The sequence below is a fragment of the Equus quagga genome, chromosome 9 (assembly GCF_021613505.1).
Source record: "Equus quagga isolate Etosha38 chromosome 9, UCLA_HA_Equagga_1.0, whole genome shotgun sequence".
In the NCBI taxonomy this organism is placed as follows: Eukaryota; Metazoa; Chordata; class Mammalia; order Perissodactyla; family Equidae; genus Equus; species Equus quagga.
In genome coordinates, this window is record NC_060275.1 from 85,289,890 (window position 1) to 85,306,762 (window position 16,873).

Here is a 16,873-nt window from a genome sequence, read left to right on the forward strand (position 1 = left end):
TGGGCTGAACCAGTTATCATAAATATTCAGAGTCATGTGGTAAAAGCTTACCAACTTGTACACACAGAAAATATACTGCTTCTAACCAATTTTTTAGAAGAGAACTACTGGCTAATGTCAGGAATAGTTTCGTGAGTTGAGATTTTCTCGGAATGATGAAGTTTTACTTGATTTTTATTTTTCAAAACAACCTTTTATCTTATCTTCACTCACAGGACAGACACCCTCTTAGAGGTTTTCTTTTGTGTCTATGTTCAAAATCATAGATGCCTCATCACCTTTCGAGTTCTTTTGATGCTTCATTTTATAGTGATTCTTGGAAGCGATCTCTTCTGGGCACTAAGCTTCATTTCAGGCAAACCCCAATACCTATACCCCAAATTATAAAAACTTCTTTACAAATCTTTACTTTAACTGCTAAGAACGTCCTCTCCCCAATTCATTTTACAAGCCAACTGTACATTAATATTCTTGTGTCATAAAACAAAAGATTTGAAATAGAACAAATTTACCTCTCAGAGAAAGAGAGTTTAAGTACCTTTCCCATATATGGCAAGACATCCAGAGAGCTAGAACTCCCCACTTTATTCCATGTAATCTTCTTTCCTAAGACAATACTTTACACACAAATTCCTTCCTGGAGAGCCTCGCAATAACATTGTGGATCAAGACCAATCTTCTTATCCTTGGAGGAATATTCTCTATGACTAATCAAACTCCTGTGATCATGAGAGGCTGCTATTCTTACAATTCCATGAAAACCTCCTTCTCAAACTCTCCTCTGAATCTATGCTCTTGATACTAATTCAGTCCAACGTCCTCCTTTCCCTCCCCTTCCTTTCTTCCTGCCGTCTCTATCCTCATGGCCTAAGCAATGCATTTCCAACACTTCTTTCAGAGCCTGACTAAGGTACTTCATGCCGTCAAGGTGTCCAGAACGATACCATGATGAGTGATGTATTATCTGGATGTTTAGATTTTTATAAACATTAAAATCACTAGCAGACAATTTAGCTTTGGAATTATTCTCAAGCTTTTAAAAAATATATTATGCTTGAATTTCTAATTAATTATAAACTCTTTGAGGCAGAATCAGTTTCTTCCTTTATTTTGTACTCCCTATTTACCTCCAAGGTGCTGGTTAAAGGGAAATCATCTGTTTGCTTAAATTCATGCTATTCCTTAATTTACATTCCTTTTTGCCTCCTTTTTCCAATTTCTCTTAAACAAGGAACTCTGTTTTAGATGTAAATCTGACAGCTATGAGAATTCATTTTCCAAAAAAGCACATCATTGGCATCACCTAAGAAATTGTGAGAAACGCAGTGTCATGCCCACTCTAGATTTACTAAATCTTAATCTTTTATCAAGATACCCAGGTGATTCTTATGTGTATCAATGTGTGGGAAACACTGCACTAAAGAATCCAATCTGAACCTGTTGACCATTAATTTTTACATTTAATAGACCAAAAGAATATGTATTTAAATCTCTATTTTATCATTTGCACACGTATGTGTGTATGCATGTGAGAAAGAGAAAGAGAGAGAAAAAAATCAGGGGGAAATTTTGGAGACAAATAACTCTTTTTGCTATAGTAGACTTGCCTCATAAATATCACTGAATATATTTTCTATTTAGACTATTATATCTGCTGTACTTTGTTTTAAATTTTGTGTAAGCATATTAAACCACATAGGAAAACAAAGCTGTCAAGATATCACTTCAAAAAACACACTTGAGGTATCTAAGAGCCAAAATCATTTGATGAATTTTTTTAAAAGCTGGCTGCTTTTAAAAGGCATTTATAATTCAAGGTGTTTGATTAACTTTTAAAGAGTTGAGTGTTGGTAGATTTAAAATCAAAAGGAAAGATTTGGAATGTTCTGGTGCATTTTTAAATGTGGATAGAAAATTGTAGTCTTACCTCTGTTAGCTTTGATATTTTTCTGTGGCTTTTGTTCCAAACACATAACAGATCCCCTTTAATCTTCTATGTATCACCTGGGCTACTATGGGGCTAGCAGTGATTGTTTCCTATCAACCAATCGATACTCTGAGAATTACTGAGATAGTCTATCAAGTATTTTAACTTGCCAAAGACAAGTAGTATAAATATATCGTAGATATCAGTTTATAAATAGTATTGGGTAAAGCTGATTTTATGCAGACATTAGGCAGTTGAAGGAGTCACAATGGAATTTAAAGACAAAGACATCCTAAGGAAGGACAAGGGGTGAGAGGTTAAGGTGTGGAAAGTATAAAGCTTAATTGAAACATGTACATGTCCAACACAATGGAACAGTCATCTCATAAACATGTTTATAATCAATAGCAACCACATAAAAGATAAGAGCGATGTAACTTCTCTTGGACAGGGCCAAATAAAGCTCCTCAAAAATTAGGGCCACTTGGAATGTTGTGTTCAAATGTGAGCACCTCATTTTGTGAAGAATATTTCCAATTTGGTGTAAGCCATCCTGCTTTTCATTTATTGATTGATTCATTAATTCCTTTTTTCTTGAACCAAGTGATATTATGTGATTAAATCTATGGTAAGCGCTAGAGTTCTAAATGTGACTGTTGTAGTTTTCATTAAGGACCTTATAGTTTAGTATAGAGAAGTATCATATAAATGAATAAATCCATTGATGTGCCATAGGTGCTAATATGCAAGATGATAAAGGCAGAGTGGAGGCACAAAGATAAATTCTCCCTGGGGTAATTAAGAAAGGATATCCACTTGTCTTACCTAAGACAAGTCTAAAGAATTTGGATGGTTAGTTTATGAACAAATTGTTTACTAGAAGGCGGAGGGTGTGGGAGATGATAGTTATATTTCACAAATTTGGAAGTTGCTTGATATATGAAGCATTACTTTTTCCTTGGTTCTAGCAGGTAGAGTCAAAATCACAAGGAAAAAATACAAAGAGAAGGAACATAAGAGAAACAGGAAGGCACCTCATGTTTTAAGAGTGCCCATTCTGTGCTAGGCTTGTAGCAGGCACTTTATAAGCACTATTTTAGTTAATCCTCATGACAGCTTTGCCAATGCATAACTTGTCTCAGGTGCCGCTACTAGGTCAATACTCAGGGCCCCACGTGCTCTAACCCTAATCATAATTTAAGAGAGAAGAATTGACCAAACATACGGGGATAGCTAAGATTTGTTTGACAAGGCAGTAACTTTAGATGATCTAAATAATCATAAATAACAGCATGAGCAGTAGTAGAGGATGCTAATAATTAATAATTGTGCAATAAATAATAATTGTGCAAGTATGACCGTGTCTACGGGATTTGAAATGATCAGTTGTATCTTTAGATAAAAAGCAAAATTGGGAATTCTGTTTATTAGAATATTTATCATGATATATAATCTATCTCTCTATGCATAATTATTCTTTTATATCTGTTTTGGAAATAGGTTACATCCTATCACTCAGAAAATTATAAAAAATATGAAACATTTCAAAATACATCCAATAATGCAAAATTTGCATCTATTTAATGTTTTATCCTACTCTAAATGTCTTTAGATCCTTATTCAAATTCATTTGACACCTAAAGTGCTTCTACCAGCCAAATTAGATATGCAAATAGATTTAAGCCAGATGTTACCATCTCTTATGCCACACGAGATGGCATTTTACTAGTTCATATATAGAAAGATTACAAATGCAAATATAAAAAGAAAACCAAAAAAAGCTGTTTCCTCTTGCACTTTATTATGAGGCACTCGATTAGAAACCTAAGTAATTTGTAGGAAATTAATATTTTGATGCACAACAGAGAATTACTCTTATGTCATGATATCAGGTACTAAAAAGGGAAGTAGCTTTTGCTTAGTTTACTATGAGCAGCTGAGTACAAATTTTCCTATAAATTCTAGAAACCAGGTTAAACACATTACCTTACAAATTTCTATCGTAAGTTCATGATTAAACTCTGTGTGGTGGCAATGTCAAGCTCTGTTTTAGAGGTCTGAGAAATATTTCTGAGTTGCAAAATTCCTGAGGCTGTTTGCTCTACATTATATATAAAATGACTGTTTATGTAGGTAACAGTAATGTCAGGTGAACTGAAATGTTTAAAATCAAGGTTAACTAATGTCAGCAAAAATAGCATGGAGTAGTTGATATATCTCATACCCAAAAGATTATTGAAAGTATATATATATATAATATATATATATGTATATATAGTGTGGTAGGCTGAATTTAATCTTCTAGGACATACTTCTTATCATGTCGAAATTAGAAACAGAGATTTCCAATGTGCCGGTGATGGGGAGCATTACTGCCATTTTCTCTCTCAGCTAAATGAAATAACTTGCCCTGTAAAGAAAATAACTCATCTTGTAAAGAAAAACAGGAGAATCATACAGAATTAAAATTACTATGCCGAGTCCTCATTACTTATATGCTTGGTTATAATTTGGAAATTTGTGTCCAGATAAAGGGACCTATTTCCAAGTAAATTTGTACTGTTTCTGAAAGCAGGGATTGTACCACTAGGAAATTCCTAGTTGAGTTCTCAGAGAGTAAACAAACAAGAAAAATAGAAGAAAGATTGAAAGAACCAACAGGGTCTAGAAAATGTGCCAGAAGAGTCTCAAAAAAGTTTATATCTGTAAGCTGCACTCAGCTTGTTGTTTGGGAGTTTAATTTTTTTAATTTTGTATTCTATTTTATTTTCCTTGTGAAGTCAATATGTGCACCCAAAGACAAATTAATTTTCTATCTGGTGAGCAACGATATATCTACATTGAGGAAAACAGGAACAGACCTTCTAGATACTTCTTCATTATAGACATCGCACAAAAACCTCAAAGTTATGTTGTGTTGCATAAAGAAGATACATAAAGCACGTAGCAAGTTCTATTACAAAGGAAAGATACTTAGCAGGGGAACCAATATTATGTCATCTAAAACTTAAGAAAAGAACTTAGTGTGGGCCTTGGGCTTCTCTACTATCATTGATATATTCATAAGCATTTTAAAATAATTTTCTCTGGGCTCAAAACTCAAGGTAGTAGGCAGTGTGAGGGATACAATAATGTTACTGTATGGTTGCTGTCTTAAAATGTCTTAAACCAGCTAGAGAGATAAGGTCAACATTTAGAAAACAATTAGAAAATCCAGTACAAGAAACTAAAAATAGTGACAAACCGGTATATATATATATATATATATATATATATATATGTGTATATATATAGACACCACTGAAGATCTAGTGGTTTGAGATTGGGCGCTCTCACCACCTCTGCCTGGGGTTCGTTTCCCCTTCAAGGAACCACACTAGCTGTCTGTCAGTTGTCATACTGTGGTGGCTGTGTGCTGCTGTGATGCTGAAAGCTCTGCCACCGGTATTTCAAATACCAGCAGAGTCACCCATGGTGGACAGGTTTCAGTGGAGCTTCCAGACTAGAAAGGAGGACCTGGCCACCCACTTCCAAAAGAATTGGCCATGAAAACCTTATGAATATCAGCAGAGCATTGTCAGATACAGTGCTGGAAGGTGAGAGGACGGCACAAAAAGACCAGGCAGGGTTCCACTTTGTTATACACAGGGTTGCTAGGAGTCGGAATCAACTGGATGGCCCTCACAACAAAATATGTACATAATTTCTAAGGAAGCTAAAGGATAGTATGAGATACAGATGACTAAATTGTTTTTTTTCTCTCTGTCCTTTACCCAAACACACACACACGCACACAGAATAAATACACAAAAACTCACTCAGTAACACCTAACAGGACTCTCTTCAATCAATAAGTAGATCTCCAAACTAACTTAATATCAAGAGAAAATTAGCTCTCAGAGAAGCACCTGCTCCATTCATATTGAATCTGGGAATTCAGTTCATGAAATCTAAGATTCCTTTTACCTTTTTTAGTTGCTAAGTATGTGGCATTTCTTAATCCTGTTTTTCATGGTGGAAACAAAGAGTATGGAGGCTTTAAAAGAAGAAGGGACTATTTAAATTGTTTTTTTCACTGACCAGTGACTATTTCTACTCTCATGAATATACCTTCTTTTGTTCTGTTTCTCACTAAGACATTATTGAGGAGACACCAAGAGATAATGGCTGAAGAGTTGTGCTGATAATGAACACTGCCCTAAAATTTTTATAACTTCTGAAAGGACTTTGTTAGTCTGTCTATATTTAGTCCTTGGTTTTTCCATAGGTGATTAAAACTTATTTTGTAGAACATGTTGCTATTAGGTTCGATGATTCAATTCAGCAAACACTAAGCACCTACTAGATGCTGTGGAGGCACTAGAAATATGAAGATCAATGAGACTGCAGAGATAAAAAATGACTGAAGTCTGAAGTTAAATGTTAGGATTAAATGTTAGGAAAGCTCTAGAGATATAATTGAATTTTACAGATGAATGAATGAACATCCAGAGAATTTAAGTATTCGTCCAAATAACCACAGCCAAGAGTAGTCAGTCTGATACTATAACACAGGACTGCAAACCCCCAGGCCCATACTCTTTATACTACACCAAAAAGGATCCCTAAAATAACCCATGAAACTGGGTGTATAACGCTGAATCAGCAGGCAACCATCACTGCTGCAGAAAATCACCAAGATAGCACTCTACTTCGTTAGTTGGCAAGAAACTGACCAGACTGAAATATCAGTTTTGATTCCAACAATCACAAAAGGTAAATAATTACATAACTACATTATATTTTTTAACAAAATTTAATGAAGGAGTAAGATTTGTTGGACAATAAGATTTCTGAAGTTTCACTGAAGTGGCAATGTGGGAAAATTTGGGGGTAAGATTTCATAACACAAGTCCTTACTTTTTTATATAGGCCTGAAATATTATTTTAAAAGCATCCTGTAACTCATTGGTAAGAAATTTCTTTTCTTACCAATGGCAATATTTAATTGATTCATCAGTTAGTAGTGGAGACCTCTACCATGTTGCATATGCACATCTCCTCTGTTTAGCCAGATATGTTGCATATCCATTAGATGAAGACACCAGGTGATAGAGGACAGAAAATCATTTGCAGAGAATTATGTAGATAAAATATGGATAAACATATCTATGCTGTAATAAATCTGTTTTTACCATGTCTCTAAAATGACTATAAGTATTGAGAGTAGTTATATTTTTCTAATTTTTAAATTTATTTTTTAAAATACGAAAGTAATATCTATTGCATACTCGTAAAAAGTGTTCAAATAATTTTTAAGCATATGGAAAAGAAAAATCCATTACTTATTTATGATGATCCTCAACACCTGTCTATCCCCTCCCTTTTCAGAGACGAAATTAAAAGTAGTAAAGGAATAAAATATAAACCCAGACCACAAAGAAATCTGATGCCTGAGTATATATTTGGGAACAATCAGGAGATGAGAGATTGCAACACATTTCTGGAAGACAAAAAGTAGATATAAAAGTGGAATGTCAGCAATTTTGCTTCCGTAGCCAGCAGCCATTGCCCTTCCTTCCTTATTAACAGAATTTGGATCTTGTGTGGCCAGCAACATACACAATTCCAGTGACTAAACTATTATTTACCCAATTCAGTCACTGATAGTAGTTATTTTACTCCAGTTTACTAAATATCTTGTTTTGAATCCTCTCTTGTAGCTAAACGTGGCCCTGTGACCCAGTTCTTATAAAGAAGCTGGTAGAGAAAGGAAGTTAGGGACCTTCGTTGCAAGATTTGCCTTCACAATAAAAACAAAGAAATGTAGGAAGTCTTTCCCTCTCTTTGGATGCTGTTGTGTGAGGGTATAAATGCTTGTAGTTACTGTCAACTTGTGACCATAAGAGGGAGGTCCAGAAAAATAAAGTCATGCTTGCACAGTGCCCTGGCATCATTGAGGTGCTAAACCAACACAGCTCCTGCCTACCCCCAGATTTTTGCTTTGTAATATGATTAAATTATTTTATTGGATACACCAATGTTATTCAGGTATTCTGTAACACAGTTAAGAAAACTTTTGGAAGTGAAGGATATAGTGATGGTTTCACAGGTGCATGTATATGTCCAAACTCATCAAATTGTATACATTAAATATATGCAGTTTTTTTCTATGTCAGTCATACTTCAATAGAGCTGTTATTTTTTTAAGAGCTGGAGGGACGTAAATTGTATTTCAGGGTTCATGAAGGACAAGAGGAATGATGTTTGGACTGAATGTGTGTGTCCCCCCAAAATTTAGTGTGTTGAATCCCTAACCCCCAAATGCGATGGTCTTTGGAAATGGAGCCTTTGGGAAGTAATTAGCGTTAGATGATGTCATGAGGGTGGGTGCTTCATCATGGGATTAGTGACTAAATAAGAAAAGGAAGAGATAGGAGCCCTCCCTGTCTCTCTTTGTCCTGTGAGGATGCAGTGAGAAGGCAGCCATCTCAAGCCAGGAAGAGAGCTCTCACCAGAACCACACCATACTCACCCTGATTTTGGACCTCCAGCCTTTAGAACCGTGAGAAAATAAGTTTCTGTTGTCTACGCCAAAGTTTTTTTTAATTTAAGCTGGTGGTTACTGATGAAACTTGAAGGGAAGGTAGAGAGAACTTGGAATATAGATAAAAAGGAGAGAGCAGATCTCCTGGCAGAACCCTAGAGAAGCTGCTAGCTAAGAGTCAATGTGACTGTACAGGGCAAATGAAAAATGAGAGGAAACAGTGACTCACTGAAATGGACTCTCTGTCTCTCCCTCCACATTGCAGAACAGCCTGTAGCCAGGCATTTATTCTCCTGAGGGTGGGGCAAAGCCAGCGCGTCTTCCTTAAAGCGGTTGAACAAAGCAGAGAACTAGAACAGTTAAAAGAGATGTTGGTAACCCTGGAGTGAGGCCCTCCTCATCCTGGCATGCAGGGAAATATGAGGACAAACTTCCCACCTATTCACCCTAAATCGATACTCCAAATCAACAAATTCTGCCACATAACTGGAGTTTTCATCCTTAAATGTGAATAGAGATCAATGGATTACCTGAAGAAAGTGTTCATCTACAAGGGAAAGATCTAGACACAGAGACAGAAACCATTATTCCGGAGTAAAGAGAAAGAATTCAGAAAGTAGAAGAGAAATTAAAATGTGAAATATAATACAAATAAAGTATCAAAACCTAAGCCTTTTTTCTTTTCACTTTTACAGTTTTATTACAATATATTTTACACATATAATTCACATTTAAAGTGTACAATTCAATTTTTTTTTAGTAAATTTACCAAATTATGAAGCCATTACCATACATCAGGTTTAGAACATTTTCCTCACTCCAGTAAGATTCCTTGTGCCCATTTATTGTTAATCTCCCTTCCCACCCACTGCCCCAAGCAACAACTCATCTGTTAATTGTCTCCATAGATTTGCCTTTTCTGGATATTTCATATAAATGGAATCATATAATATGTGGACTCTCATGTCTTGCTTCTGTTACTCATATTTATGAAGCATGCTGAGGATCATCCATATTGTGGCATATATCCATCATTCAATACGGGAACTCTTAACACCTATGGGGAGACAGAGGATATTATATCCACAACAAAAGAGAAAGATATAATGAGAAGCCAACAAACATATGAAAATGGAAAGCATTTGGAAATTAAAAATATAAGGCCAAAATAAAAATATAATAAAAATAATGGAAGGTAAATTTGAGGAAATCTCCTACAATAGTAATCACTAATTATTTTTATGATTTTTGGTGGGGAAGATTGGCCCTGAGCTAACATCTGTTGCCAATCTTCCTCTTTTTTTTTTCTCCCCAAAGCCCCAGTACACAGTTGGGTATCCTAGTTGTAAGTCATTCTAGTTCTTCTATGTGGGATGCTGCCACAGCATGGCTTGATGGGCGACGTGTAGGTCCACACCCATGATCCAAACCAGTGAACCCCAGGCCACCGAAGCAGAGTGCACCAACTTAACCACTCAGCCACAGGCCAGCCTGAGTAATCACTGTTAATTGGTTTGTTTATATTCTTTCATATCTTCATTTTTTTTTTCTATTCTTTGCACTTAAGTATTAATTGTTAAATAATTCTTTTAAAATAAAAATTACACATGTCCAGAAATAAAAATGATTTATATAAAGGAAAGTTGAAAAAAGAAAAGTATGTATGCGGTATATCTACATAAAGGAATATTTTCCATCCAGAGCAGGGCATGTTGGTAGATTTTATTCTCATCTTACTTATGTTATATGAGATCATTTTTATCATACTAGCTACATGGATCTCTCAGGCATCCTGTTCTGCTGTGTAGAGAATCTTCTATTTGTCAATGGATGTCCGATTGGTTATAACTCAGAGGAGAAAGACAAAGGGAACAACTTACTCTGCCATGATGCTGATGTCACTCCTCTGTCATACTATAATCACAACCTTGTATCCTGCTTTTCTCCCTTAAGCTTTTGTGACTGTTTTACTGTTATCACATAGACTTTAAAAGCTTCACTTTTAAAAACTGCCACATAATTGATTATGAATTTTGACACTAAACGTTTAAAGTATTCCCATATTTTTCAATGCGTAATTAAATACATAACATATATTACTGTGTAAACACCATTGTCCCAATTATAGACTATTTCCTTAGGTTAGATTGCCAAGTGAAATTCCTGGGTTGAAGATATGGATACTTTTTAAGACCTTTGTTACATATTATTGGGTTACTATCCATGAGGTTCATAACCATTCTATATGACAACTTGGAATGCACAGAATTGAAACCAACACTTAGCAGTAAACATTTCTCATCAGCTTGTTTGTCATAATGTGGCCATTGTTAATTCTACCATATGGCATTAGTACTTTAGTGACACAGGAATTTAATTTGGGGGTAGTGTTGAAAATACTTGCTTTAATTACATTGTTTAGATTAGAATAGCCAGCAGATTCCATAATATGATAGTAGGCTTTATGCTTAAATATTGATCTATATAAATTCATCTTCCTACACACACCAAATGCACACAAACGCACCAACATGCGCACAAACGTGCACACTCCACAGTAGTATTGATTAAATTTGCAACATGTTTACCAGCATGAACAATATCAACATAATTTGTGGCTCAGGTGGCGTTTTCTAAAACCCTCTGTGTCTTCCCAGATTGGTTCAGATGCGCTTCTGTAGAGCTCCCTGAGTGCCCACATCTGTCTTATTGTTCTTACCAGATTGTATTTAAATGAATTCCTAATTAAAATAAATTATTTTTCTTTTCACCTTCAGCATATAAGTTACATAAAAGCAGATATTACGTGTGATTTGTATTTCCAGCCCTAACATCAAGTGTGTGGTAGTGCCTACCACGTAACTTATTCATGATGTTTATCAACATGAACTGAACTGTAAATAAGGTCCGAGGAGAGTGAATTTAGACACCTTTCAATAATTATTTTTTTATATTTCCTTCTGTTAAGAGGCTGAGTGTTTGAGAAATACTTCTGCCATTCGTTTTTTCAAACTGGTTATTTTGAAGCTAATTTTTTTAATTATTTCTATTTTTTTAAAAACAATCAAAGTCTAGAGGAGTTTAATAAATAAATTTTGGAAAATTATCACTTTTATTATTTATTTCGCTAGGAAATAAGGAAATCCAAATTTGCAAATTTTTGCTTACCATATATTGGGAATCTAAATTTCCACAAAGGATTCTCCTTAGAAGTTATTTAAATAGAAAGCCCCTCTGTGCATTTGGAAGATAATTTTTTTGTATTGAGCTTATTGGGAATATATGAACTACATAAGGCATGCATTCATTTGAACCGCTTATCCAGTTTTGCTTGACCATAGGAGTTTCTAAGCCAACGTTTGGGCTCACTTTGGTTCCTGTCTCTATACCATTTGCTTTCTGCCTTCCAGAATTCATAAAAACTTCCATCTGAGCATTGCCCCTTCCTGTTTTCTACTCCACTGTGGATTTATTATTTCCCATTTCTGCATCTTTTTTGTTATTTCAGGGGGCATAGAGGGGGGCCAGAGGAGAAATAAATCTGTTTCAGCCTTCCCTTTGAACCAAAAGACTCACTGTTTAAAAAAAATGAAATTTAAGATTGAGTATTGGCAATGGAAACTCTTAATTGTCAGAAGGAACCATGAAACTTTATTTCAACTGTAGGAGGCATTAATGGCCTTTAAAGGAAAATTACCAAACAAATCTTTCTTTCTTGTTTTTATAGAGATTTGCCTGCTGACGAAGGGACGTCGCACTGCCAGTGTTCGAGCTGATACATATTGTCGTCTTTATTCATTGTCTGTGGACAATTTCAATGAGGTCCTGGAGGAATATCCAATGATGAGAAGAGCCTTTGAGACAGTTGCCATTGACCGACTGGATCGCATAGGTACTCTCTTTAATTTTCTATCTCTTTCATGCACAATTTAGTTTTAATTAAGTGGACTGATATATGTTTGCAATCATGAGTCCGAAATCTTAGTTCATGGATTGCTTGTTAACTAGCACAGTAAAAACAATTAGCTCTAGCCATAATTCTAGAACAATCTGAGGTTCTGTCCAGCTTTCTCTTCTAAGTATTCTAGGTTTATTTATTCATCTCTATTTTTACTAGCTATGCAATCTGATTTCCCCAGTGATGCCAAAACAATTTGAATCTTCAGGTAAAAAATCATAATAAAATTCTAGATAGCATTAAAATAGAGCGAAAGATACAATAGTATGAGTCTACATTACAAACCAAATTTTATCACAAGTTTTTTTTTTAATTTTTAAATTTCAACTTTACATTTTATTCTTATAAGTATTGAAAACTTGTGCATTTTAATTGCCTCAGTAGAAACTTCTTGAAATGTTTGTAATACAGACTCAAGCAGAAAAAGCCTGATAGAAGTGCCCTCCATAGATGCTTTACTTTGAAAACATCAATTATTTTAAAGTCTTCTCTGCTCTAAAAAATATATAAAGTAGACCTTGTCAGCCATTAGTTTAAAGATTTGAATAATTGCCATAGTAAAGTTAGATCAGATTGGCTTGCTGTTAACCTCTCAAGATATGCTGGAACGTTCTGATGTCAGAAGGTGCTATGCATTCATTTTCCACACCCAGATCCTCCTCTCCCACCCTCCTCTTCTCTGCCCCTTTCCTTGCTTAACTCTGCTAACCTTCAGATCTCAGTTTAGATATCACTTCCTTGTAGAAATCTTCTATGCTTTCTCACTCCCCAAATAGGCTGAGTACCTGGACATGTTCTCCCACCCCTGGGAAGTTCCTCCATCATAGCACTGCTTTCCTTATTGTAATTGCTCCAGAGATGCTAAGCTTTGTGAATGGAGGGATCATGTCTACTTCGCTATTACATCCACAGTACCTAGTACACAATGAGTGCTGTTGAAGACAGGTAGGGAGGGATGAAAGAATCGATGAATTCAAAAGAGGGGGGATTGGGATCACTTGATTGTAAACAAAGAAGTACTTCATCGGCTTCATTCTTACGGTTCTGTCAGCTTTTCTTCTGCACTTCACGTCTTTCTTTCCCTCTTATATTCATAGGACGGCAGACTGCACAAGGATCTGAAATTAGGTTAGGAGAAGGAAAGACAGTATTTGGACATTACCATTAGACATAACACATATTAGAAATTCATATTGACAGCTTAGAGATTTAACAGGACATAGTGTCCAGGGAGACAATGCCCATAAAAAAGAGAGACTCCTGAAAGCATTCTTACTTCATTTGAAAATTACTTCCCTGTTTGTGATGTGTGAGTGTTCATGGTAGAGCTGGAGACTAATTTCTGAGCATATGAGTTTTTTCCTAAGAAAGCTAGACATATTTAGAGAAAGCATTAATAACAAGATATTTTGATAGAGAATTTCTGTTAATCTGATACAGCTTCACTCACATCTAACTTATTGCAGTTACTTTTTTATAAGAAAGTTTGCATGAAATGGTTTGTAATCAATAATATAGGCAATAAAATTCCTAGTAAGAAGCAAGCATTTGCATTCTTAATCCTTATAAAATTCTAACAGTGCATTAAAAGATAGTAATTTTCACAAGGTGACAGATACTTAGATTATGAAATGTTGACTGTTCACATGATCACAAAGAAATATTATCCTTCTCAGATTTTTGCCCACTGCTTATAAATGTGTACTAGAGTTGATTAAGGGAATATGCTAAATAAGCGTTTACATTTATTACTTACATTGAAATTTTTTTTCCTTTGGGAAATTAGGACAATTCTGTAAGGAGAGACAAGTAACTATTCATTTTGGTGGTCATTTAAAATGACCGCTTTTCCCAGTAGTCAAGTAAATTATAACATATATTTCCATTCAAAAATATGCCTTGTTGGGGCTGGCCCCGTGGCCGAGTGGTTAAGTTCGCGCGCTCCGCTGCAGGCGGCCCAGTGTTTCGTCGGTTCGAATCCTGGGCGCGGACATGGCACTGCTCGTCAGACCACGCTGAGGCAGCGTCCCACATGCCACAACTAGAGGAACCCACAACGAAGAATACACAACTATGTACCGGGGGGCTTTGGGGAGAAAAAGGAAAAAATAAAATCTTTAAAAAAAAAAAAAAAAACTGCCTTGTTACTTTAGATGTGATGCTTTTTTTAGTGATATGGGAAATCAATTCACTTTTCAGTTTCCATGTGCAGCTGGGTGTTATTTGATCAATAATGTCATAAAAAGTCACTGATTTCCCCCTCTTTCATCAATATACTATCAATTATAATTGTTTGTCTGCCAGAGAATGTCTACTTATTGCAAACCACTCCACAGACAGTGGCAGGAAGGAGAGGTAATGTTCACTGAGGTTCTAGAGTGCGCTGAGAGCGTGCCATACACCGTGCCCTGTGATCCTCACAACAACCTTCCAGAGGAGGAAAGATTACGAAGTGGTTCTCAATCTGGCTGCACATAAGAATCCCCTGGGGAAATTTGCTTGTAAAGTATCGAAGTCTGGACCCCATGTCTTGTTATTCTGACTTAATTGGTAGGGTGCAGATGGAAGTCAGTATTTTTTAAAGCTCCAAGGATGAGAAAAATATGCAGGTAGGGTAGAGAATCGCTGGTGAAGGGCACTGGTCTCCCACTTGCAGGTACGAACCACCTGGGATCCGAGGAAGATGATGCAGCATTTGGTTCAGCAAGTGGCGGAGGCCCAGGAGACTGCATTTCTAGCAAGCACTCACACAATACAGACACGGCTGGCTCCTTATCCATAGTAAATCTGTCATCAGATTTACTGTTTTCCTGGCTCAGTCCTGTTACTTATTGATCATGTTTTCTTGGGCATTGTTCTTAACCTTCCTATGTCCTAGTCTCCTTTGGGTAAAACGGGATTGTGAACACACCTACCTCGAAAAGTTGAGCATTGAATAAAATAAATCTACCTAAAGGCTTTTGCAGGGTGCCAGTCCCATAGTAAGTGTTCCATTGTTCTTTCTTGACAAAGAAGCTTTAAACTTATATCTCGATTCCAGGCCCATCCAGATCCGAATGCCCTTACCTCTCCCACTCTTCAAGGTAGTCTTCATGTCAAATATCTCCATTTCTTCTGTGAGATGGCTTTTGCCATATTACAGACTTTTCCACTTGGCTTGCATAGAAGGCAAGATTTGCCAGAAAGACATAGGATCGTGAAGGGCAGGTGTCTAAAGGTGGGTACTGGACTTGACTTTTAAGCCTCTTCTATGGAACGCTGACATCCTTCTGTTTTCAGGAGCCGCTCTCACTTGGAGTTGTCATCAGTCATTTGTCAGCTTTCTAAGCGCCTATCTTTCTTTTGCTGACAGGAAAGAAAAATTCAATTCTTCTGCAAAAGTTCCAGAAGGATCTAAACACTGGTGTTTTCAACAATCAGGAGAACGAGATCCTGAAGCAGATTGTGAAACACGACCGGGAGATGGTACAGGCAATCGCTCCCATCAATTATCCTCAAATGACAGCCCTGAATTCTACATCTTCAACTACTACCCCGACCTCTCGCATGAGGACACAATCTCCGCCGGTGTACTCAGCGACCAGTCTGTCTCATAGCAACCTGCATTCCCCCAGTCCCAGCACACAGACCCCCCAGTCCTCAGCCATCCTCTCACCTTGCTCCTACACCACTGTGGTCTGCAGCCCTCCTGTACAGAGCCCACTGGCCACTCGAACTTTCCACTATGCCTCCCCCACTGCTTCCCAGTTGTCACTCATGCAGCAACAGCAACAGTTACAGCAGTCCCAGCCACCGCAGCCCCAGCAGCAGCCCCAACAGCCACAGACACCCAGCAGCTCCACACCGAAAAATGACGTGCACAAGAGCACTCAGGCGCTTCACAACACCAGCCTGACCCGAGACGTCAGGCCCCTCTCTGCCTCGCAACCCTCGCTACCCCATGAGGTTTCCACCCTGATATCCAGACCTCATCCCACTGTGGGTGAGTCCCTGGCCTCCATCCCTCAGCCTGTGACAGCTGTCCACGGCACGGGCCTTCAGGCCGGGGGCAGGGGCACTGTGCCCCAGCGAGTCACCCTGTTCCGACAGATGTCTTCAGGAGCCATTCCCCCAAACCGAGGAGTCCCTCCAGCACCCCCTCCACCAGCAGCTGCTCTTCCGAGAGAGTCTTCCTCAGTCTTAAGTACAGACCCAGATGCAGAAAAGCCACGATTTGCTTCAAATTTATGATCCCTGCTGATTGTCAAAGCAGAAAGAAATACTCTAATAAACTGAGTTTTCTCAGATCTTATTTTATTCTATCTCCTTATAGATCCCTATAGCCTATGAAGAGATATTTTAGACAGCTCTGGCCTACACGCAAAATGTAAAATATATGTATACATATACTATTAAATATATATCTAAAATCCCAAGGGAAGTTCAAAAGACTTGTTTAGCATTCAGTGTTATATGTTTTCCT

At 37.0% G+C, this 16,873-nt stretch overlaps 1 protein-coding gene across 1 annotated transcript in view; it reads left to right on the forward strand.

Moving 5' to 3' along the window:
* Window positions 1–16,641, forward strand: part of HCN1 (hyperpolarization activated cyclic nucleotide gated potassium channel 1) — a 368,640-nt gene extending 351,999 nt beyond the window's left edge. Inside the window, exons 7-8 of the mRNA XM_046672402.1 lie at window positions 12,181–12,345; window positions 15,764–16,641. Coding sequence (XP_046528358.1) covers window positions 12,181–12,345; window positions 15,764–16,641 — 1,043 coding nt within the window. The remainder of the gene's footprint in view (window positions 1–12,180; window positions 12,346–15,763) is intronic.
* Window positions 16,642–16,873: the final 232 nt, after the last annotated feature.